This window comes from Mixophyes fleayi, chromosome 11 (assembly GCF_038048845.1).
Source record: "Mixophyes fleayi isolate aMixFle1 chromosome 11, aMixFle1.hap1, whole genome shotgun sequence".
NCBI classification, from domain to species: Eukaryota; Metazoa; Chordata; class Amphibia; order Anura; family Limnodynastidae; genus Mixophyes; species Mixophyes fleayi.
Genome location: NC_134412.1, coordinates 67,543,369 through 67,569,622, shown reverse-complemented (window position 1 = coordinate 67,569,622; position 26,254 = coordinate 67,543,369). Strand labels below are relative to the sequence as shown.

At 39.0% G+C, this 26,254-nt stretch overlaps 1 protein-coding gene across 1 annotated transcript in view; it reads left to right on the top strand.

The window, feature by feature from the left end:
• Positions 1-1,167: 1,167 nt before the first annotated feature.
• The window catches only part of ANKK1 (ankyrin repeat and kinase domain containing 1), a 76,278-nt gene continuing 51,191 nt past the window's right edge, over positions 1,168-26,254 (top strand). Inside the window, exon 1 of the mRNA XM_075191319.1 lies at positions 1,168-1,426. Within this exon, the coding sequence (XP_075047420.1) occupies positions 1,239-1,426 (188 nt within the window). The 5' untranslated portion in view covers positions 1,168-1,238. The remainder of the gene's footprint in view (positions 1,427-26,254) is intronic.

Here is a 26,254-nt window from a genome sequence, read left to right as displayed (position 1 = left end):
AATTACAAATAAGTAATGTGAATTGACAGCCACATTTTCATATAATATAGCAGCCACGTTAAGGAATTAAGCACTATCAACTGCAACTGGAGGTGTCAATGTGGAATAAGCCAATCTGAAGTGGCTAGATGATAGTCATCATTATCATCATTGTTGCGTATCGTTACACCAGTCCTGTAGTACCTGCAAGAGATTCCCAATTGACATGGCATCTGCGTTTGCCTCCCCATATGATTGAGTTACATATGCGTGAAAATTTCCTTACTGTACTGTGCCTACTCTTGCCTATATATTTCCTCACCCATTCAATCTTTTTAGGTGTAAGGAGATGAAACTCAATGATATACAAAAGTTTACACAGTATGGAAATCTGCATCTTATACATCCAACTCTATATGAGAACCAAAGCAATTTTGCACCTTGGCAATACCACATTGTGCTATATGAGGAGGGCAATATAAAATGTGTGAAATTATTTAGAGTTGAGACCTGGGTGCAAATTAACTCAACTCTAAATCACAGTTAATTTAAAGCCACTCAGTATTTATATAAGCAAAGCAGGCAGTGTTCTCCCTGAAATCAAAATAAAATTGCATGTGCACCCCTTGCATCACAACGTGGTTTTGTCTAGGTGCAAATTTGCACTCTTTAGCTGGATATATACCTAACACTAAATCAGGCCCATACTGTGTACAATAAGATGGAGGTGATGATTTTCAGTTTAGAAATTAGACAAACACGTTTTGGATGCTGTAAAGTGAAATAGCCACAGGAATCCAGTGATATAGCCATATCAAAAGTATATGCTCACTCACAGCCATTTATGTCTAAATTGAAATGATTTAGTTACAATTTAACTTTTCTTTTCTTTTTTCCCCCTTTTCTGTTGTATACTGTAGTGAAAGTGACCACTTATAGTAAGTAATCCCTGCAGTGCTTTAAAAGTGTCCCTATTGTGAAGGGATTAAAGAAAAAAAATATTATTTGAAAGATACCTTTGTGTTTGGACTTGGCCTGCACACACAACATAGCTGGAATTGTGAAACTGATACTTATATGCAAATATCTCTATATGATGGAATTCTACTTGCATAACATTAATGGCAACTCCCTCTTTGTGTAGCACAAGTAACTTTCAATCCAGGAAGCAGAGCTCTTAAAAAAACTTACACTGACAGGCAGACACACGAGTTCTATCAAATGTACAAGAGGGACTGGACGCAATTTACTATTCTATCATGGCTGGTGAAGAGAGTGAGCGGACGGGGAACCTGACTGAGTTTAAGAAAGAGGATTTTGATAACGATTGGACCACAATAGCTTTAGGAGGATTTGGAAAAGTATATAAAGTGAGACACAAGAAATGGTGGTCGGTCTATGCTTTGAAATGTTCAAGTTCATTTCAAGAGGATCCTGAACTTGAAAGGTAAGGCTGTTGGGGAAACAGCTGACATTAATGTAAGAAGTCTTACAAAGTTTACACAACTGATCACACATTCTGTTTGTAATAACACAGTGCAGTAGTCTAAAGAACCTGAATTTCAGGTCACCTGTGTCTTTTCTCAAATGTAAACAACCATATGGCATCTGAATATTCGACAATCTCCGCACAATATAAGAAATTACAATTTAGCAATACAGTTATATACAGTGAATTTCAATTACAAGCAGTCTGTCAGTCTGACAGCTGTCACTGGTTTTTTTTTTTTTTTTTTTTTTTTTAAACTGTATTACTTTCAACTTGTCATGTCTGTTTAGCAATACTCGGCATACGCAATGGGCATTTAATGTAGGTGGCTCTATCACAATATGTTTTTCCATTACACAGTGCCACAGTAGACTGTAGTTGCAACTGCCTTGCAACAAAGTGTCACAGAAAACAAATGCTTTTATAATGCTCCTAATAGGCTGCTGAGCCTAGTCTCGTCCCCCAGGGTAATCTCTGTCAGCCAGCCCCTGGCCACTTTCATATTAGTAAGAAAAAATATACTGCTGAATATTTTTCGTCTTTCACATTTTCAGAATATTATGGAGCATGTACACAGGGATACCTTCAGGGGGGTACGGCTAGTACAGTAAGGGGCCCGGACAGACAAAATGGCGTGGACAAAGGTGAATTTACTGTGATAAGGAGATGGGAGAGGGGAGCAGAACATTTATTCTGATGTGATGGGATGGTGAGGGGGTGGGGGCTGAGCAGGGCCATCTTTCCCATTGGGCACAATGGGCAGGTGCCCGGGGGCCCTGCAGCCCAGGGGGGCCTGTCGGAGGCAGCAAAAAAAAAAAAAACCTGGAAAAAAAAAAGACAATACTTACCTTGCGGTCAGCTGGCGATCCGGCTCCCTCCATGGTCTCCTCCTCCGTCGCGCCCGCAGTGCATGTCAGGCGTGACGTCATCACGCCCGCCCAACATCCATTGCGGAGCGCGACGGAGGAGGAGACCATGGAGGGAGCCGGATCGCCAGCTGACCGCAAGGTAAGTATTGTCTTTTTTTTTTCCAGGTTTTATTTTTTTTGCTGTCTCCGACGGGCCCCTCTGGGCTGCAGGGCCCATATATATATATATAATATATATTTTTTTATATATATATGTGTATATAGGGGCCCCGGTGCACTGCTGTGCCCGGGGGCCCAAGAGGTTGTTAAGAGGGCCCTGGGGCTGAGGACTTACTGGGATGGGATGGTGAGGGAGGGAACCGCAGCATTCACTGCGATGGGGGGGAGGCAGTTACTGTAATGAGGTGGTGGGGGGCGACATGTACTGTGTTACAGTAGTGGGGGAAGGATGGAGGCACTTACTGTGATGAGGGCATACTTGCCAACTCTCCCGCAATGTCCGGGAGACTCCCGAAATCCGGACTCCTGGGAGAGCAGGCAAGTCTCCCGCATCTCGCAATTCCCTGGCCAAAATAATGCGATTCGAGGTGAATCACGTCAGTTTGGCCCCACCCCCGCGACAAAAAGTCATATCCGTCACAGGGGGTGGGGCAAAAATGATGCGATTGACTGCCCCCCTGCCCCCTCTGCCTTCTAGTCAAGCCCCCTGTTGGGATCTCCCGGACTTCACTGCCTGAAAGTAGACAACTATGGATGAGGGAGAGGGTGAATGTTCTGAGCAGAGGGAGGGGGATGCATGTGCTGTGCAGAGGGAATGAGGGCGCATGTACTGCAAAGAGTAATGGGTGCGGGGGATGCCAGATTAATTAGTACTGGGCCCCATTAAGGAAAGTAAGGCAAAAAATGAGTAAATTTTTTCTTGGACTAAACCATGTTACAATGAAAGGGGTGCAAATTAGTTTATTATTTTGCTCAGAATTTAAATACTGGCTGTTTTTTCATGTAGCACACAAATATTTTATTTTTACACTGAAATTGAAAGTTGATCTAGGACATGCCCATCTCCAATTATAAATCTGCCATCGCATTTTACATTTACCAACCCCTCCAATGCAAGGTGCAAAGTTACTCATTTTTTTTGCTTTACTTTCCTTAATGAATCAGGCCCATTATATACATATTATATGCATGCAAACATATAAATACTGTACCAGGCGCACCTTAAAGACTTGGACATAAGGGGCACTAAGGAATGTTTTTAAAGGGATCTGCGACAGAGTGCTTATATAAAATTAGAGGAAAAGACTATTTCCCTATGTGTTTCTGTATGAAGCATGGTACTGGGCCATCTGATCTATATCCTCACACGTAGATCCAAAATTAACTTGAATGGTTAATATAAGCCACTATAACAGCCACTATACTGTAACAGACCCAAGAGCCAATAAACAAACAAGAGCAGGATGGTTAGGAGCACATTTAGCTATAAATCAGTTAATTTTCAGAGCAGCAATTTATTTTCTAGTACTGTACATAAACTTGTTAGAAAAATTGGTAATTAATGTCTTTATGACATAATAAAATTCTACAGCTGCACAAAACTTTTTCTAGCAGACAAAAAGGCTATTAAATACGCACAAATATGTTGTAGGTAGAGAGTGAAAGGGCAATAAATGGACTAAGGATCATTTATTAAAACACGTGCCTCTCGCAATACAAATCTCATTTGCTCTTTTTTATAAAACCCACAGATTTTTGCATGTGAAAATAGTAGCGCAATTAGTTAAGGATCCACATGTAAAAACAAGATTTTATCTTGCAAGATGAGAGTATTTAAACAAATGAGATTGAAGGGGTGATGAAGTATAATTGAGGGCAGCATGCCATATTTAGAGATGAATGCAGAATACTTCTCTTACTGTAAAAGGACGTGAATTTTATATATCCTTGTAGATGGAGGAAACCGTGAGTCAACCTATACATTCGAGTGGATAACTTTTGCACAATAGAGATGTACTTTGTACGTAAAAGTCATACTTGCCAACTTATGGTAAGTATGATCCGGGAGCCTGCCGGGGAAGGTGGACGTGCAGGGGGCCGGGCTCCGAAAATCGCCCCCGTGACGTAATGACGCAAATCGCTTCATTTTACAGCAGTGAATCGCGGTGTTTTGGACCTAATTCTGCCCACTTCGAAGTGGGCAGATCCGGGAGATTGCAACACTCTCCTGGGAGTCCGGGAGACTCACGCGAAATGTGGGAGTCTCCCGAACATTCCAGGAGAGTTGGCAAGTAGGGTAAAAGTACATTTTTGTAAATTTTAAAATGTGATGGCAGATTTATAGTTGGGATAGGACATGTCCTAGATCAAATTTAAATTTCAGTGTAAAAATAAAGCTATCAAGTATTGTCTGCTGCGTGAAAAAAATCAGCTAGTATTTATCTTATGTGCAAAATAATAAACTTATTTGCACTCCTTGCATTGTAACATGGTTTGTCCAGGAGAAAACCTACTCCTTTTGCCTTACTTTCCTTAATGAATCAGGCTCCATTGTTATAATGCCTAGAATTGGTCCCTTACCTGCGTTTTTTGCAGGCACATGTCAAACACATGATATACTGCATTTTATAATATATTTAAATATTGCTTCAGAACACAATATGGCTGTCTCCACTGTGTTTAGCTCATGGATACACCTCGATGTTGCCCCACTTCACAGCCAGTGTGTTGTAGCTACATCCTCATGGTGCCTACCTGCTGGATCAGTCTACCTCTTCCTAGCTCAATTAGTAGTTACTATAAGGACTGTTACTTGGAAATGGAAATAGCTTAATGGTTAAGTCAACCATTGTGGACTTTTTCATTGGAGGGAAAGGGATTAATGTGCAAATATAACCCCTTTCCCATATATGTCAGTTATAAGTAGTATATAATAGATTGTATCTATCATGTAATACATCTAGCAGTAATGAATACGGAGACTACCTGGGTGTAAATGTATCAAGCTGAGAGTTTTCCGTTGGGTTTGAAAAACCAATCAGATTGTAGCTATCATTTATTTAGTACATTCTACAAAATGACAGCTAGAATCTGATTGGTTGCTATAGGCAACATCTCCACTTTTCAAACCCGCCAGGAAAATCTCAGCTTGATACATTTACCCCTTGATGTATTGATTTCTATGTGTAAGCCTGTCCTTCACTGCTATTTCATCAAACTGATATCAGTGGTTTGAGCTGAGTAGCTCAAAAAGTAATTCTTGCTACTGCGTTCAAACATGTGATGATAGCAGCTTCTGATTGGTCCTTCCACTCACAACCTCCTTCACAGCCTTTATAGAGTGGAAAACGTAAATGTGTTGCTGGTTCTACATAAAGAAATAGAAGAGCCCTGGAGCACCACAGAAGCCAAATTGGCAGTTAAAAGCATTACTATTCGTGTTACCATATTGGTGTTTCTATTTGGACTGTTCCAGGAGAGAAGAGTTCCTCTTGACTTTTATAAGGAAAAACAACAGATGTTTATATTTAAAATACATTGTATTTGTATTTTGTATATGAGTTTGTATTCAGTTATATTTTACAAGGAACATATGACTTTCACACTTACTATTAACTGTCCAAACACTCTTGTGTATATCACACTTCCTTACATTATTATATTGTGCAGCAATAGGGTCATGTATGTACTACAAACAATGACAAGCCAAATTGCTATGCTTTCTCTACACTATACTAGGGCCTAAGCATAAATATAGTACTATAGTACTAGAGTAAACTTGACTTTTGACTTTCATAGAAATAAACGTTCTCTTTGTAAGGTCATAAAGTAACTTTTTATGATGCACAATAAAAAGTTTACACAGCATGTAACACGCTTCACTGCGCTATTTGAGAGAAGAGAATTCCAAGTATTTGTCATTTTAGAATACAAATGGAAAAAAATGGTCATATCAATTGAATCAATATTGGTCAGGAAGTGTCTCAGTGAAGTTTCTAGTGATATAAGGGCTGCATTCTCTGAAACACTATCTATTCAGATAGTGACGCCTGTGTGTCAGCCTTTCCTGCTGGCTGGAGTGCAGTTTTAAAAATATTGTCTTGTACACCATTACAAAGTTACATAATAATGCTGAAAAAAGACTATGTTCCACCAAGTTCACACAATTCTAAGTTCTAGCTGTGTTCCTATAGATGAAGGCAACACCAACCCCAGTGAGACAGTTGCCACTTTGTACTTACTGTGTGAAAAAAAATATGTCCTTCCTAATCCCAATGCCAATCAAATTGTAGGGATTATTTACCCCATTAATGCTATCTATTAGTTATAGGTTGGGATACAATAACATCAGTTTCACACCTAACGCCATGTATTGAATTGGCTCCCCCCACTTTCATTGGCAGAGTAAAAATAAAAATTATGCATATATATATATATATATATATATATATATATATATATATATATATATTCATTCATCATCGGGGGCAGATTGGGAATTTAAAGCAGCCCTGGAAAGAATTTTTGAAGTGGCCTAATGTAGGTGGGACGAAATCAACTGTAGCTGGGGCCAACACAAAAGTAGGCAGGATTTAGATCTACTGAAATGCGGTTGTAGTAACATTTAAAAAACCTAAATGTGATGACTGAAGACACAAAGGGGCATATTCAATTGTTTATTTTTTCCGCCGCGGAAAAAGTAAACAGGTTATTACGGTAATTCTACTCAGATTTCAGCTCGCAGCTCCTTGAGCCGGGAGCTGAAATCCAGTGAGAAAACTACTGTAATAATGGTATTTACGAGCACTATAACTGTAATGACGGTAATAGTGCGCGCGCCGCGAGATTTTTGGCGTTTTCGGCAACAATTGAATATGCCCCAGAGAGTCCTCTCTAAAGCAATACATGGAAAAGGCTGCCAGTCCTGTGTTATAAAAATACATGAATCCTTTAGTATGATCTGTGATTGCTTTATCCCTCTGTGCTCCAACTTGTTTAGTTGCCTACTTACACATCCTTCCAATATTCCCTTCATAGAAACAAATCTGACTTTGTTTAATAAGTTTAACTATTACGAAACATGTTGGCTCAATCGTATTTGAACAGTCTGCCAGAGCAGCATATGAGCACCTCCCTGCACTGTTGCACCTTCCCCTGACATCATGAGATCCAAATTGCCAGTCAAATATTTATCTTTTAATATATAAAAATATGCACTATGTATTTAAAAAAATGCATTAAAAATAATCCTTATAATAAATGGCTAGCCAGTGTGATCACCATCAAGGGGAAATGCTTCAAACACCTGCAGGGGGGGGGGTTAGCATAACTAATAAGGAAGAGCTATTCCAAGGGTTTGCTGATGATATAGTAAGTGGAAAAGAAGATGGATTAATGGTATTGTCAGTGTAATGGGGGCTGACAATATGTTCAACAATGTGATCTGAGAATGGGACAAGTGCAGTGTAGAAGGCAGGCAATGGAATCAATGTAAGAACCACTAAATTATCACCAGAGCTGAAATACGTCTCTGGGGGCCTGGGGCACTTAAGCCGGGGGTTATCATTTAAGATATATTTTAGACAAATACAAATGCAAAACTGTAGGCACTACTGTTAGTTGCACGCAGCTCTGCCGTCACGATCATACTTGCCAACTCTCCCGATTCCCGGTGAATCGCGGCGTTTGGCTGTCAAATGACGCGGTTGCGTCATGATGTCACAGGGGGCGGGGCCAAAATTGGCGATTTTGGCCATCCCGCCCTCCTCACGCCCCCCTCCACTGGCTGGCTCCCGGAAGGGAGCTGAAGAAAGTCGGCAGGTATGGTCACGATCAGTACAGTGTGAAGCGGGATATACCTCCCAACTGTCCTTGTAGTCTTACCAAATCCTGACTAAGCAAGTCAGTCACCCAAATTCAGGACTGTCCCAACAGATTCAGGACAGTTGGTAGACTATCCTGCTCTCTCCTACCTGTTCTTATTACTTTCACATGCTGGTGTCTTAAGATCAGTTGCTGGATGTCTGGATCATGTATCCATGTTGGAGGCCCTATTTGGAAAAAAAATGGATACATGAAATTTAGAAAACTCCAACCAGCCACGGAATTAAATCAATAGCACCTTAAATTTAATAATTAGGCCCCCTCCAGCCCCAACATTAAAATAACAGTACTCACATTTGATAAATAGATCTATTTCATTCCAACCAATACCAGCATTAAAATAATAGTATTCCCATTTAATAAATAAACTGATTTCCCTCCCTCCAAAGAGCCCCAGCAATAAATTAATAGCATTTACGTTTAATATAACCACTTCCCACAACCATCCCTGGCATTAAAAAAATAATATTCACATTTAATAAATAGCCCTCCTCCCCAAACTCAGCCCCACATTCAATTAACAGCCCCAAACCACACCAGCATTAAATTAAAGGTCTTATCACCAGACCTTAATTTAATAGGCCATAGTATAAAAATAAATAGCCCCACAAATAAATGAAATTGCCCCACCATCACTCCACAAATAAAATAGCACCCATTAAATAATTAGCCCCCACCTAAACTCCACAATTAAATTAAAAGCTTACCTCCCATTTATGTACTATTAAGAGAGGCCCCTTCCCTTCCCTCATATCAAACACTTATTTAAGATCCCCCATTCCTTCACAAATTATAGCAACATACCCCCTCTTCTCTCACACATTATAGTATCATGCCTCACCTTTCCTCACACATTATAGCAGCATCCCCCCCTCTCGCCCATTATAGCAGCATACAACCCCCCTCCTTTCCTTCACATATTATACCAGCCCTCCTCCCTTCCTTTTCCTCACACATTATAGTAGCCCTCATCTTTTCCCTCACACATTATGGCAGCTCCCCTCCCCTCCTTTCCTTCACACATCATAACAGTCCCCCTTCCCTCCTTTCCTTTACACATTGTAGCAGTCCCCCCCTTCCTTTCCTTCACACCTTATAGCAGGCTCCTCTCCAGCAGCCCCCTCCTCTCCTTTCCATCACACATTATAGCAGCCCCCCACTTCCTTTCCCTCAACCTTTATAACAGCCCACCCCTCTTTTCTTTCACAAAATATAGTAGCCCCCTCCCCTCCTTTCCCTCAAACATTATAGCAGCCACCGCCCCTCCTTGGCCTCACACGTTATAGCAGCCCATCCCTACTTTCCTTCACACATTTAAGAAACCCCCGTCCCCTCTTTTCCTTCACACACTATAGAAACTCCCCTCCCCTCCTTTCCATCACATTATAGCAGCCCTCCATCCTTTTCTTCACAACTTATAGCAGCCCGCCCTCTCCGCCTTTCCTTCACACATTATAGTAGCCCCCCTCCTTTCATCACACATTATAGTAGCCCCCTACCCTCCTTTTTTTCACACTTACCTTGTTACTGCTGCTGCTGGAGACTCCTCTTTCTGCACACATGGGTCGGCAGCTGTCACATGGTGCATGTCCCATGTGACCTTTGGCAGACTGGGGACTGGAGGAGGCCATACTAAAGGGACGAGGAAGGGAGGGACGCAGACACATTAAGGAATGTGGCTGGTCCCGGATGAGGGGCCAGCCATCTACTATCACACTATGCCCAAAAGCCCCGGCTGGTACCTGGTGCATAAATAAGTATTTTTTGTAAAAAACCTAAAAAAAGACATTTGGCAGCCTCCTGAGGCCACTGGCCTACCTTGAAAAGTCCTGGTAGGTTTTATGGCTAATCCGACCCTGTTCATCATCATCATCATCATCATCATCTATTTATATAGTGCCCCCAATTTCACAGTGCTGTACAGAGAATATTTGTTATTCACATCAGTTCCTGCCCCACTGGAGCTTACAATGTTTACCTAGGTTTTGATATTACTATTGAGTTGAAAGCCACACTTTTTTCCCCATTTCTTTACGCTCACCTTTTCAGCCAGAAATTCTTTTGGGGGGGTTGTGCTGCTTTTTGAGGTTTTGTTTCAATTATTCGTGAGTATGTCTTAATACCTTCCCCCTGTCTGCAGCAGCCAGAAGTGACTCCATGGTCATAGTCACCCGGCATGGCAGTGGAAGAAATATGAAATTGGTGAAAAAAGTTGTTTGATAAATGGATTGGTGTAAACATCTATTAAACGAAAATTCTACAGTCTGAAGTAGAAGCAGCCAAACATTTTTCTTATAGATGGTAAAAGAGCACATACATTATTCAGGCATCTTATTTCACTCTGTCCACTTGACTGTGAGTAGTAAAATATGGAGCTGTGCATGTCAATATATACAGAGTAAAGAAAACTATCTGGAAATGTGATGTGAATTAAGAACCTTGGTCAGAGATGATCTCATCTAGGAGATTATGTTATTGAAAGACCTACTTCAGGAAGAGTTGTATAGTTATGACTATTGGACTGCTGGACCATTGTCTGTGCCGGCTGTTGAACTGGATGATTCAGAGTATAAGGGAAACACTTATATTTAACTTCAACAAGATAAAATGCAGCCCAGTGTAATCATCATCATCATCATCAACATTTGTTTATATAGGTACAGCAAATTTCATAGTGCTTTACAATTGGGAACAAAAACATTAATAAAACAATACTGGGTAATACAGTTATGTATGTTGGTGCAGTTTTGTTGATGGCCTTGTAGGTTAGTAGAAGTATTTTATATTGGATTCGTTAGAAAACAGGTAACCAATGTAGAGACTAACAGAGTGTCTCAAAAGAGCAAGAACTATTTGCAAGGAAAAACATTCTAGCGGCTGTGTGCAAAATAGATCGGAGGGGCTCCAGTTCATTTTGGGGAAGACCTGTAAGGAGGGAATTTCAATAGTTAATGCGGGAGATGATTAGTACATAAACTAGAGTTGTTGCAGTGTCTTGTGTAAGATATGTGCATATTCAGGAAATGTTGTTTAGATGGATGTAACATTATTTAGATACAGAGTTGATGTGGGCTCGAAAGGATAGTTCTGAGTTAAGGATCACACCTAGGCCGTGAGCTGTCAGGGTGGGATTTAAGGTCATGTTGTCAACAGAAATAGAAATGTCTGGGAAAATTATTAACTCTGTTTTTGAAAGATTGAGTTTGAGCTGGTGAGAGGACATCCTAGAGGAAATAGCAGAAAGACAGTCAATAATGTGGAACAACACAGATGGCGAGAGATCAGGAGAGGATAGACAAATTTGGGTATCATCCACATAGAGATTATATTGAAATCCAAAGGAGTTTATTAGTTTTCCAAGAGAAGTGGTGTAAATAGAGAACATCAGAGGACCTAGTACTGAGCCTTGTGATACTCCAACTAAAAAATGAAGCTGGGCAGAGGTGGATCCAGACAAATGAACACTGAAAGAGTGGTTAGATAGGTAGGATGAGAACCAGTATAGGACAGTTTCTTGAAGACCTAGGGATTGCAGCCTTTGTATGAGAAGAGAGTAGTCAACAGTGTCAAATGCACCAGAGAGATCTAGGAGAATTAGAAGAGAGTAAAGGTCTTTAGTTTTAGCAGTCATCATATAATTGACAACCTTACTCAAAGCAGTTTCTGGGAGTGTTGAGAATGAAAGCCTGACTGAAGAGGATCCAATAGGTTGTTTGCAGAAAGGAAGCATGTGAGGCGAGTGTAGGCAAGTCTCTCTAGAAGGTTGGAAGGGCATGTGAGCTTAGAGATGGGATGGTAATTTGAGAGAGAGTTTGGATCAGAATTTTGTTTTTTTCAGAATAGGAGTAATCACTGCATATTTGTATAATGCCGGGAAGATACCAGTAGAGAGGGAGAGAAATTACAGATTTTAGTTAGAGGTGGAATAAGCACAGGAAATAGGGATCTACCAATTTGTGAGGGTATAGGATCAACAGGACAGGAGGTAAAGTAGGAAGATAAGAGGAGAGTAGATACTTCATCTTTATTTGTGAGATCAAATGAAGAGAGGATGTCAGAGGATGCTGGGAAGTAATTGATCGAATTGCTTGTCGAGGAAGAGATTAATATTTTTAGTCTAATTTTATCAATCTTGTCCTTGAAGTAGGAAGTGAGATCCTGGGCAATGATAATAGTTGAAGGGTTTGGGGTGGGAGGATTGAGGAGAGATTTAAATGTGTTAAACAGGTGTTTGGGGTTAGAAGCCTGAGCATAGATGAGAGATTGGAAGTGTGTTTGTTTTGCAGTGTCCAGAGCATTCCAATAGGAGTGGTAGATAGAAGCATATGTGCAGATTTATGCCAGTGATGTCCTGCTTTACAGGAAATGTATTTAAAGTCTTCGTGTTACTTTAGTGTGCCATGGCTGACATCGAAGTCGACGTGTAGTATGAATATTCGCTGGAGTCACTTGATCAAGGGCTATTGCTAGGGTTTGGTGAAAATGAGGTACTGCCATATCAGAGGAGGAGAATATAGTGATTGGGGAGATTACATGTTAGAGAGAGAGTGGAAAACTGTTGAAAATTAACAGAGTTAAGATTTTTTTAGGTATGAGGAGGCTTGGTAGAGTTTGACAGCACAGAGGTTAAAGTAGTTGGGGTGAGCATGTAGCTGATAAACTGATGATCCGAGAGGAGGAAAGGTGTGTTAAGGAAATCAGAAACTGAGCATAGTCTACAGAATACAAGATCAAGGAAATGGCCATCCCGATGAGTAGAGGATTCAACCAACTGGAGAATTTGAGGGAGGAGGTTAGAGAGAGAAGTTTGGAAGCAGCATTTTAACATGAATAAGCAATGGAGATGTTAAAATCATCCATGATGACAGTGGGGATGTTGAAGGATAAGAAGTGAGGGAGCCAAGCAGAGAAATCCTCAAGAAATTGTTGGTGCACTCCGTGGGGGGGGGGGGGGGGGGGGGAATAATTGATCACAGCAACATGCTGATTAAAAATCCCAATAGCATGTACTTCAAAATATGTGAATGTGAGTGATGGGATATTTGGTAGAACTGTGAATGTGCACTTTGGGAAGATAAGTAGTCTATTGATCAGCTGGAGATTGCTGATCAGTAACTAGCACTAGCGTAAGTGGATGAAATGGGTGGGTTGGGAGATAATTTAAAAAGTGCTTGGGACTTACGGGCATAACAAGGCTGATATACTAATCAATAAAAGGAGCCACTACAACAAAATAGTAAGACAAGCAAGGGTCATTTGTTTGATAGTCAGTCAAGCAAGGTTCAATAAAACAGGGGTAACACCATTTGTTGTGTAGTTTTTATTAGACCTCTTTAGACACTTGTTTTAGGGCAAGATAAATACATACTGTGACTTTAATACGTGGTTTTGGTACATATGTGTTTTTGTTTTTATTTTATGTGCACTATGCATATAGGAAGAAGATAATGTGCAATTGTCATTTTACATTTATAAAGGAGGATGGTCATTCTATAGCAAAGAGTAAATACTGCAGACAAGGCTACAGTTTGCATTGTTATATTTCATTAAAGGTAAACAACACATTCGATAGATGTTGCCAGCATGATACAATCCCATATCAATCATACACCTGTTTGAAACCAAATTTTACCTAGTACCAAAAACGTTTTACGCATTGAAAACATTCTAAACAATGATAACATTGAAACTGGCCATGAGTCATTTTATTACCTCCTTGTTTAAAGTTTGAGACTTTTTATCTTATTATTCATCACAGTTAATATCCTTCTGCCAATTTACATTAGCATATTCTTAATGTCATGGAAGCCACAGGGGTTAATGTGTGTGAATATAGCTAGTTCATTTAATTGATTTATTATTCTCTATGTCAGCCGAATTCCCTCTTGATGACATTAAATTTATCTGAGGTCTCATTAGGACTTCATTAATAAGTACTTTATACACAATGAGGTCAAGGTGTTTTAATTGTTACATTTAAGTTCCTGTATAATTATGGATTATTATTATCATTATCAAGTATCTGATACTTTGGTCATATTGAATTTGTAGATCTCTATTTCCATATCTGTAGTCACAATGAGAACCCATCAAAATGGTTCACAATACTTCAAAGAGGGACATTTACTTAGGGAAAATAGTAATTTCTTCCCTATTAAATTTCATGCAACTAATTTTCCATATGTTGTTTCTGATTTTATGTGACAAGATGACGTTTTGAACGAAAAAACATGACTGACAGATGACAGTGACTTGCAATGTCACCGGGTTTCCATGGCAACACTAATGATGGTAGAGCTGGCTGATTTCTATGTATGATAAAGCAAGTTGTTTTGCTTTAAATTTGGAACATTTAGCTAAGTGTTAGAAAACAATGGATTCTGGCAGGCTCTATATAGGCAGAAATGAAAGTTATTAAAATGAAGCACATTATTAATTAAAAACTGAATCATTAGTCCAAAATTGATTCACAGACATAATCTGCTCCCAACCGAAAAAGGTTAAGAAACCAAGTTAAAGAAGCTTTACTGTATTACCCCTTCTTGGACGCTGGAAGAGATCTGTTTATTTAGAAAGTCATTCATATGCTGTTTGTACATGCTTCCACGCTTCCTAAAGAGTCTGTCCCACTGGAAAATACGACATTTCAGATAAGTAAATAATCTGCTCTATTAGCATCAAAGAATGTTAGAGCGGTTTCTTAAACGTTCCAATGTAATATTTGCAAAAGCAAAAGTCAAATATATCTCATGAGATTTAAATAAATTTCTGTAGGCTGATAAAAGGCCTAAGCTATTGAATGACATGAAGGTTGTGTTATAATATCCTGAAGCCTTGCATTGATAGGTTCAAGTATAATAACAAATATACAGCTTGCATAAAAGCAACATAACATTGAAAAATGCTTCAATCACATGATGAACCTTTTAAATTTATCAAGAATTAGTACATCTCTCTACCTGTGTCCTATATGCCTATAGAAAGACTAACTACAGAAGTGCTGCCAATATATTTATTGAAATACTTATTATTTTTCAATGAACCCTGCATATGTTTGCATAATCCAGACTACATTCATCTCCCCCTTTACAATTTTTTAAGAAGTAAGACCAAGGAAGATACCCTTTGACTTATGGGTATAATTGGTAAATTGCGATGAGCCAAATAATATGGAGAAATGGCTATTTTCTCTAGAAAAATGGTTATTGCACTACTCCGTCCAAGTCATCAAAGTTTTACCACTTGAGAAGTCAAAGATTTCTCTGGCCTTACTCTATCTTCAGCCGTTTAATGCCATACCCATAGATCTATATGGGAAAGGTGAAGGCTGTCTATTCATCATCGCTTGCTCTTAAAAGCTAACTCTATCTTAAAATGACATTACTTACCTTTTTGAATGGAGACCAGTCTTGCCAGAGAGGCTTCTCTTCACAGGCGGCATGCTTCTCGGCTCCTTAGGTCAGTCACATTCCAATACGCATGCACCGAAATTTAGGTGCTCATGCCCAGTAAAGTCAGCACTGTCAAGTTTATGGAGCCTGTGCCTTTCATATATATATATATATATATATATATATATATATATATATATATATACATACGTATATATATATATATATGTATATACAAATCTTTGTTTGATTTGTAGACAATTCTGTACCTGTGGAGATCGGATTAACAGAGGGAAGACGCGCGGCCCCTATACCGCTAGTGCTATAAGGAATCCGGTTGTCTGTATCTACAATCCTGCTGGACTGATATATTATCAAAGGAACAATTAAGACTATTCTTTTGGCGCACTGTATACCTGTTATATCTATATCTATCTATCTATCTATCTATCTATCTATCTATCTATCTATCTATCTATCTATCTATCTATCCACATATATATATATATATATATATATATATATATATATATATGTGTGTGTGTGTGTGTGTATACATATATATATATATATATATATATATAGATATGGCTCCATATTTGCTAAGGCCCCTCAACTGTAAAAACAGCACTCGGTCTGCCACCTAGAACTATGGATAGCAGCTTGCTTGATGCTCTGATTTACAGTAAAACAATTCGATGTGAGTTCTCTGTACAGTGTTGCGGAATTAGTGCCGCTATATAAATAGCTGCTGATGGTGATGATGATGACTACAAAAAAGTGCCTGTCTGCAGGCTAATTGCACCTGTAAACTTCACTGCAAGTAGCATTTGGCTAGTTAGCAAGATCTGCAATCATGCCCTTGCATTGTTTGAATGCTTGTACTCTATTAGTCATTCTTGAGCTGGATTTCAGTAAATGACACTCAAACCTGCTCAACAGGATTGTCAAACTAGTTAAGCTACTTATATGCATAGTCAGTTTTACACTGCAATTTTCTACACTACATAGCAACCATGCTGCTCTATTGAATAAAGCGAAGCCAATTTCGGTTCATGAAAGAAATTTACTGAGGAATCTGGAAATTTCTGCTACAATATGATTTCACCTACCTAGGAATGTTCTTAAATTACACTTCTCTAGGAATTTTCTTGAATTACACCTAAATGTTTTATAAAAATGTACTGAAAATCAAAACAAATACATTCTCTGTCATCATAGGATTTAAAGGCAGTGGGACAAGTAAGCGGCAATAAGCAGTAATGGGAGGAAAACTATTTATCTGCAAGGTAAAACAACATTCCGTTAAATCCAGGTGCTGAACTATGATGGCTGTGAGCCCAGAGGTAAGGGAGGTCCAGCAATGTCAGATCCAGAGCAACGCAGTCCCTGCTCTGTACTTCTTAGAATGGTAGCCCCATTTGGGCTTTATCAAAGGGAGAAAACGAGTGTTTTCCGTGATGATAGGGCTGCGGTCTATACATTAAGGGGGCACCACCAGCGATAAGATTCAATGGGTTTAACCATGATAGCTTTCCTATACAAAGCATAGGGAAACCTGTTTGACAAGGATCACTGCAGTTCGAGTGCCCCTGCAATGTTTGTTGTGTTTTCGCCATCTCAGGATGACAATAGCAGAAGAAAATCATAGGACAGCATTTTATTTATCAATATAGCATTTTTTTTTTATTTGTAAAATTGCTCAGCTTCCGCGGCGATCTTTTATTCTATTGCAGCAGAGATAGAAAATCAGCCTTATTGTAGCACATTGATAATTAGGCCCCTTTAAGCCCAAACAGGGTTTCACTATGCAGAGGGCCTATTGATTTTATATTGTATTTTGTATAGTATTTAAATCATTACTAATAGTAACTTTTGGCCTATTTATCTACATACGAGATCTTAAAATACTTATATTATTTAAATATTAAGCCTTATTTACTTTGCAATTGTTTTGTGTATTGAGAGCATAAGGAAGCTTTTACATCCACTATGCCTTTCCCTGCACTTTTGTCTCAGGGCAACAGTGCACACTTAGCTATATAATCGTTATATATCGTATAAGTTTGATCAAACCACCATCTGTGTTAGTGTCTCATGCAATTGGCTGAGGAAGGTTACAGACACTTGTAGTGGTTTTGAGCTGAAGAGGGTGGCATATCATCATCATCAGCTATTTATATTGCGGCACAAATTCTGCAGCGCTGTACAGAGAACACAATCACACCACTCTTACTTTTCTCTGCACCTTTCAGTGGCTCCTGGTAGCTGCGCCCACACTCTTGTGCACAGGTTCCCTACTGTGCTGATTTTCCCTCACCCTCACCTTTTCACCCTTTCTTAGTAGCTGTGATTTGAGCTACCTGAGTTATCGTGCTACTTGTTTATTGTACCGTACTGTTACACCTTGTACTGTCCTAATGTTTGTTACTGTACGGTGCTGCAGAATGTAATAATAATCAGTTCCTGCCCCATTGGAGCTTACATTCCAAATTCTCTAATGTACACACAGACAGAGACCAGGGCAGTGGTGGAATTCAGCCGGTTGTTATCGGTTTGCCAGAGCCAATACCTAAAATTAGGCTCAGTTCCGGTGACTACAGACTGAGTCAACACTCTTCATTGGTGGGGGGGCAGGGTCCTTTAAAGATAAATAAAAAATACTCACCTGTTTGCGGCATCAGCACGTCATCACGCCCGACGTTCATTGAGGAGCAGCACAGAGAGGAGTCGTCAAGCAAGAAGCAAGAAGAGAAGAAAAGAGGCGAAAGAAATGGATAGAAAAGGTAAGTGAAGGAACGGAAGCAAGGGGGAGCAAAGGTAGCATGGCAGAATGTTTTGAGAGGAAAAGCAGCATGACAGAGTGTTTTGAGGGGCAAGAACAGCATGGCACAGTATAAAGGAGGTAATAGCAGCATGGCACAGTGTGAAGGGGGGCAAAAGCAGCATGGCACAGTGTGAAGGGGCAAAAGCAGCATGGCACAGTGTGAAGGGGGGCAAAAGCAGCATGGCACAGCGTGAAGGAGGGTAAATAAGCAATGCACAGTGTGAAGGGGTAAAAGCAGCATGGCACAGTGTGAAAGGGGTAAAAGCAGCATGGCACAGTGGGAAGGGAGAAAAAAGCAGCATGGCACAGTGTGAAGGGGCAAAAGCAGCATGGCACAGTGTGAAGGGGGCAAAAGCAGCATGGCACAGTGTGAAAGGGGGTAAAAGCAGCATGGCACAGTGTGAAGGGGTAAAGAAGCAATACACAGTGTGAAGGGGTAAAAGCAGCATGGCACAGTGTGAAAGGGGCAAAAGCAGCATGGCAGAGTGTGAAGGGAGCAAAAGCAGCATGGCACTGTGTGAAGGGGGGAAAAAGCAGGAATGACATGGTGTGAAGGGGGGTAAAGCAGCAATGCACAGTGTGAATGAGGCTACATGCAGCATGGCACAATGTGAAAGGGGGTAAAAGCAGTATGGCACAGTGTGAAGCAGAGTAAAAGCAGCATGACAAAAAAACTCTTTCTTATAACATAATCTAGTTTTGTGTACCTTTTTTATTATTCTTATTTGAGTATAAATACATGAAATATTAAACTACCTTTCGGTATATCTTTCTGTTTACTTAAAATGGTCATTAGAGCAGAGAACCACCAGTTGTTAATTTATTTGAATCCCACCACTGGACCAGGGTCAATTTTGATAGGAGCCAATTAGCCTACGAGTGTGTTTTAGGAGTCTGGGATGAAACTGGAGCACCTGGAAGAAACACACACAAACACAGGGAGTACCTACAAACTCCACACAGATAAGGCCATGGGCAGGAATTGAACTCCAGTGTTGTGAGGCAGAAGTGCTAACCTTTAAGCCACCAAGGCACCACAGACTCTGTAATGCCGGACAATAATATAGAAATGACATACATGAGTACAAAAAACAAGAATACTGTTAAGCGTGATAAGAAATACATGCAGACAGTTCCATGTGATAACAACATCAGTGTCACGAATGCACAGCCTGCCCCAGATACCGCAATCTGAACAGCAGGTCAGGCCTGGTGTCACCTTAGTCACTTAGCAATGAATATACCTTTTCTGCCACCACAAAAGATTTATTATGGTGTCCTTACGTTCACCAAAACCACTTATTAATCTTTAACACTTAAAACACATCGACATGTAGCATGAGCCTCTCTGGGCTTCGTAAGCTCACAAAGAATCACAGAGAATACGCTAGATAAAATTTATTTAATCTGAAAAACGTTTCCAAAGCTTAGTTACAAAAAATTAATAACACAACATAATATATGTTGCACAAATAAGTTTCAGAAAATAAAATAGGAAATAAAACCAGAGATACTACTTGCTTAGTTAAGACTTGGTGTTTGTGAGGGAACACAATTGAGAAATATAGGACATTTCAGTCTTGATAGACCCCTCGTGAAAATGCACATTGTAATGTCTGAAGCAGAAGGTTTTAAACCTTTCTCCACATAGCTCTCACCCCCCACCTTTGGAGTTTAGCTGTCAATAAGGACAGATTGATCTCACATATGTCACAGGGCTTTTGAAGTGTGCTAGTGATGCCCTGAGCTCTGGAATGTTCACAGGACCTGATTTCTCACCTCTGCTCTTTCTGCTTGGCTAGATGGTTTACAGCCTCTGCATACAAAAAACTCCTCAGAGATGCTTATCTATCTCTGGATAATTTCAAAAGATTATTGACACTTGCATAGGTTGAAACGCATGTCATTTACCAAAGCACATGTTGAGATTACATTACAAGGTTACATAAAATATTTACATTGTCATACATGAATTCTATAGAAAATAACAATTAGTCATTAGATATACTACATAATTGTCACAATCAGGTACAAATAAATAATGAATAGTACATGAACAATTACAGATCTAGGGATGCATTTAGTGCATGAGCAAACAGCATAACAGAAATGACAGGAAAAGACCTGATAAGGAATGTATGACGTAGACAGACAGTGGACTATCATGAAACATAATGTAAAGAGGCATCATAATCGCCATTTATTTATATAGCGCCACTAATTCCATAGCGCTGTACATAGAACTCATTCACATCAGTCCCTGCCCCATTGGAGCTTACAGTTTAAATTTCCTAACACACACAGACATAGAGACTAGGGTCAATTTAATAGCAGCCAATTAACTGACTAGTATGTTTTTGGAGTGTGGGAGGAAATTGGAGCACTCAGAGGAAACCCACGCAAACGAGGGGAGAATATGCAAACTCCACACAGATAAGGCCATGGTTGGGAATTGAACTCATGACCCCAGTGCTGTGAGGCAGAAGTGCTAACCACTTAGCCACCGTGCATATGGTTGAATGTAACCCTTGTGATTGGTTCACATCCAATCACATGCTTCCTTCTCCAACCCATAACACCCTTCTGATTCCCAGTGATTATAATATATCTAGGCTGAATAATAAAGTGAGCATGCACACATTCCACATTTATACACTGTTGTGCTGTCCTGCAACTATTTATGCATGTTCTCTCAATAAAGTACATGGGTTATTACATCAAGATATCACAAAATATTGATTACTACTGGAAAATGCTGGTAAAAGCTTGTTCTATAAACTTTGCTATCATAAATTATATCATTCCATGTTGTCATAAAATAGCATATCAGTAAAAGACCAATTTAGATTAAAAAGACCTATGAATAGATGAAGTTGTTATTGTGCTAGGAAAATCTAATTTGCATGAAAATCTCTTGAGCACGTTGAGAATAGATTATGCTGATTAGTGGTAGATTAAATCAGTTGATTAGTTTAAAATGTTCATGTTTTTAATTATGTCTCAACCTCTCGTGAGCCTCAGGGAGCTTAAAAATGTATGAAATGAACATCACAACAGTAGTCCATTCAAAGACAGGGATCAAACACTTATGTCTGACAGTCATTTTAAATATTCATTTTAAAAAGAGCTTTTTGAAACTATCCGGTGAAATATAAAGTTACATATTGCAATATGAGTTTAGTCTCCTAAATGTCTTCTCTGTATCCGTTTTACCCATTAATTTATTCTTAATTTTTGTCACAACAATATGGAACGCATATGAGTCAAGCTTCTTTCCCTAGTTTGCAATTCCCAAACTCTTTAATGCTGTAGCCTATGGTATCTGTGGTCAGATAACATCAGAGAGTGGCAAGCAATTTTTAACCTGAAGAGATAATCCAACAGAGTGGCCCAGTGTGCCACCTTCAAAGGGTGAATGACCAAACTATGGAAAAGGTTTGCCCAGCACTAGAACGTTCTCCAGCCTCCTCCCTCTCCTTTCATACACCAGAAAAAATGCTCTGCATTCACCTGCAAACCAGGTAATACCCCCATAAATGCACCATATAATTTTAATAACTCATCCAATAAAAAGTAGTTTTCAATGGCTTGATTCACCCAGCTCCTCCAATCAGAACATGCTGTACCTGTGCAGACACTGTCATTATTATATGCAAACTTTATGTCTACTGTGCAAAATGAAGCTTTAAAAATGTGCTCATGGCAACACAAAACATTATTTGCACAGCAGGTCATCAAAAATTATCTTTAAGACTTCATCTATTCATAGGTCTTTTTAATCTAACTTGGTAGTAAAGAAGTAACAAATTGCTGGTAATAAAGATAATTGTAACAAATTGCTGGTAAATGATGATATGTTGGTGTGTTCTTTCCTGAGCACATCTGGGTCCAGATCTGTGACCTGAATGATGACACTAGTGTGGTAATGAGAGGGAGGACATAACTTAATTTCGCTAATCTAGCTGAGCAGGCAGCTTTCTCTGTGGATTACCTACTGTTAGATGCACACAACACCCCCTTCATGAGTGGAGCAGCATGAAGTATGCCATACCTCCCGACTGTCTCTACTGGCGCAACAAAGTCCTGACATCGCGGGGCAGTCCCTCAGAATTCAGATAGTGGTCAGACAGTACTGTTGTCTCCTATCTGTTTTGCAGCTTTGACTACCTGCTGCTGCTTTTTGATTAAGCTCACTTGCTGCTTTTCTGGATACAGGAATTGAAAAGAAATTGTTGTCATTCAATTCCTAGAAAGCTGAGCAATGAGTGAACACTCTAGGTTTCCCTCAACCATTACATTAAATCAATAACATCCTCATTTAAAAGTTTCGCCTCCTTGCCCCTATACCATCCCCCAACTGAAATTATTAGCTTTAACGTTTATGAAATAGCCCCACTCCAACCAGCCCTGACATTAAATAGTATTCAGATTTATTAAATTAACAGGCCTTTTTATCCCCCTTTTTAATGGACTACACCTCATTGACCATCTATTCTATGATAATGTAATTGATATAGTTATTCCAATGTAGGTAATATCAGTCAATAGGACTATCTAGCACAATACAAATGTTTATTTTATTACCATAAAACACAATATATAAAATATAATTATAAAACTGTTAAAGTTATTCTAAAACATCCTATGTACTAATACTAATTAGTTCCTGTATAATGATCATTCATCAAAATTCATGGGTCCCTGGTTAGCTCAGCAATATTAAAACCAAAATTATACCCTGATTGCTATTGCATAGATTAATAACAGGTGATAAACTGAGCACTAAATATTACATATTAAATTTGATAATACTTAAAAGGTTCATAGAACTTGATTGTATAAATTATATAAAATCCCAGCGGTAATGTCCACAATATCAACTCATTTAATCAGTCTCTGTAGAGGCTAGCAGTAGTACTGTGAACATCAAATGTTATATTGCCTCCTTAATAAATATAGACACAGCACATGATTCTACTCTTTGTAAGGAAAAACATATGTGTGGACTTTACTCAATGTCTAACTTAGTTTATAGGGCCCTGAAATAAATGTACAGTATATATTTTCTTTTTAAAGCAGAGCAGACCCTGAGCAGTGGGTAGGTTTCCCTTATTATCAAACCAAATAGATTCCTTTTAAATGTAGTTATTACTAGCTGGTGTACCCATTATAGTTATATCCAAGACTGAATTTACATTAATGTTTTCTCCTAAACCACTTTTACTAGGCTCTTCTATATCCACACCCTATCCTTCCCCTACAATCATAACTACACTGTATAGTACAGTAAATATAATTGCTACATTACATTTTTCAGTTCTTTAATTTATTTGTTAAGACCAAAGTTAAGTACCAAATGACATCTGACTGAAATAATTTAATTTAATTATGTTCCCTTTTATGTCCATAATTGCTGGTGATATAATTAAACAAAGCATTATTCATGTCCATTTAATTGCTGGCAACATTTGAATGATAAGTTCAAGGGACAATTTACTGCAGTAAATTTACAATTTACTGTTCAACTGACTGTTTACTGACTGTTTACTGTTCAACTAGAGAGTCAAATTTTCTAAACTGTTCTAAAGTATTCCCCTCATTCCACATTTGGGCACAGAATTTTGCACATTTCTCTGGCTGAATTTGACCTTAAGGGGTATATTTAGTAAACTGCGGGTTTGAAAAAGTGGAGACGTTGCCTATAGCAACCAATCAATCAGATCCTAGTTGTCATTTTGTAGAATGTACAAAATAAATGACAACTACAATCTGATTGGTTGCTATAGGCAACATCTTCACTTTTTCAAAACCGCAGTTTAGTTAATATACCCCTAAGTGTTTGCATAGAATTTCCACTAATATTGTTGTTCCTCTCAGAATACCCCTATCATTTTGGTTATGCCTGGAGTTTTCCCTCTATTAGCCCAAACACACCCTGGGAACAAAATCTGAAACTGATCTATATATGTATATGGGGTAACACATCACCAATTTGTCATGACCATCAAACATGACCATAATACCACAGCAAGAATGAACTATCTCTCTCTCCGCACAACATCTGCTGCATCCCACCTACACTGGTTTCCAGTGTTCTCCAGACTCCATTTCAAATTACTTTCCCTTACCTACTAAGCCCTCAAAAACTGCACCCCTTCGAACATCTCAAATTTCATCTCAAAATATTCTCTCTCTCATCTTCTTAGATCTGATCTGTCCCTCACCTCTGGTAACCACGTCTCACTCCTTTCTACAACATTTCTCACATTCCGCTACCCACTTAAGGAATTCACTACCATGCCTGATCAGACTCTCTAACCAGCAAATCTTTAAACGCTCTCAAAAACCCATATTTGTTACAGCTTATCCTACTTCCACCTATACTACCCACATTAAAGCACCCTCTCAACTGTTCAAATCTCTACTCTGAGTCACACTTGTTTCTCTTGTTTTAGCTGTGTGCTCTACCAAATAGTTTGTAAACTCTTTCTACATGACTTCTTTGGAATTGTAGTTCCACAATAGTACTTAATCTATTTTTTAATCACTGCCATCGGAAGACCATAAGGAGCCCCAATGTAATTCAGTAGCCACTATTTCATGGGCCCCTATTATTGCATTCCCCTAGTGGGCCCTTAATGCCCCAGTCTGACAATGCTGAAGCTCCTCCCACAGCTCTAGGACAGTATCTCAGGACAAGAAAAGTGGACATAGTTAAGTATGAGCGCTACTATTTTTTCATCTGTATTATGTAGCTCAAGAACACACATGCTTTAATATAAAAAAAATCAAACTGTAGCTCTTTGAGTACAGCTACTGCATCTCTTAAAAACTGAAAAATTGTAATAGAAAGCACAAGAAGGCTGAACTCCAGCAATCATTACAGGATTCTAGAATTACTTTTTAAGTACCTATTTAAATTGCTATTGGATATGGCCAGTGATATTAATACATTTTTCAATAGATTATGTACTGCAGAGTGCCTGAAAGCAATATGATATGAAACAGTGCAACAATTAAGTGATAGTGGATAGGATAAAGTTTTACATGTCTCATTTTCAAAGGGGAAATTCAGCAACTAAAACTAAGTTTTGAAATCCATCAACGTTCACACTCTCATTAATACATGAAATTAATATATCTATCTGCCCAGAAGACTTCTAATTTGTGCAGATATGAAAAAAGAGGAAATTAAAAAAAAAACTGCAGTATATGGCTGTAACACACAGTTAATATAATATGTGTTTTTATATATTTTATTTTTATATATTTATAAAAGTTACCAAATTAGTTACTCCTTACTCCGGTCTTCTTAACAAGTTACTGCTTTATTTTGTCACAACAACACATTACCATAATCATCAAATGTTCCATGGCTTTCTGACACTAGCAAAACTCACCAGCCCTAGCTATCGTTCGGCTGCAATCACACCCATGCCATGCACCTGTGAGTAAAATCTTTTCTTAACGTAACAGCAGGATACTTAACCCTGTCTATACCTTTTCCTGGTGAACAGATCCTATTCTCGTTACCAGACCGTGGTAAATTATCCTCTTTCCCACATACCTTTCCCCTTAGCTTTGCCATACTTGCCAATAGGGATTCTTTTCATGGCAATTTGTCAACTCCCCCTCTTCTGACCTTACCAAACCAGAAGAATCAGCCACCCTGGGGTCACATCTCTTCGCGACAGTGTATCAGCTTTATTGTGCAGCGGTAAAGTCCCATGTTCCACCTTAAAACTAAAATGTTTTAATGATTGGAACCAAAGTGAGACCTTAGCATTCATCTCCTTATTGGTGTGCATCCATTGTA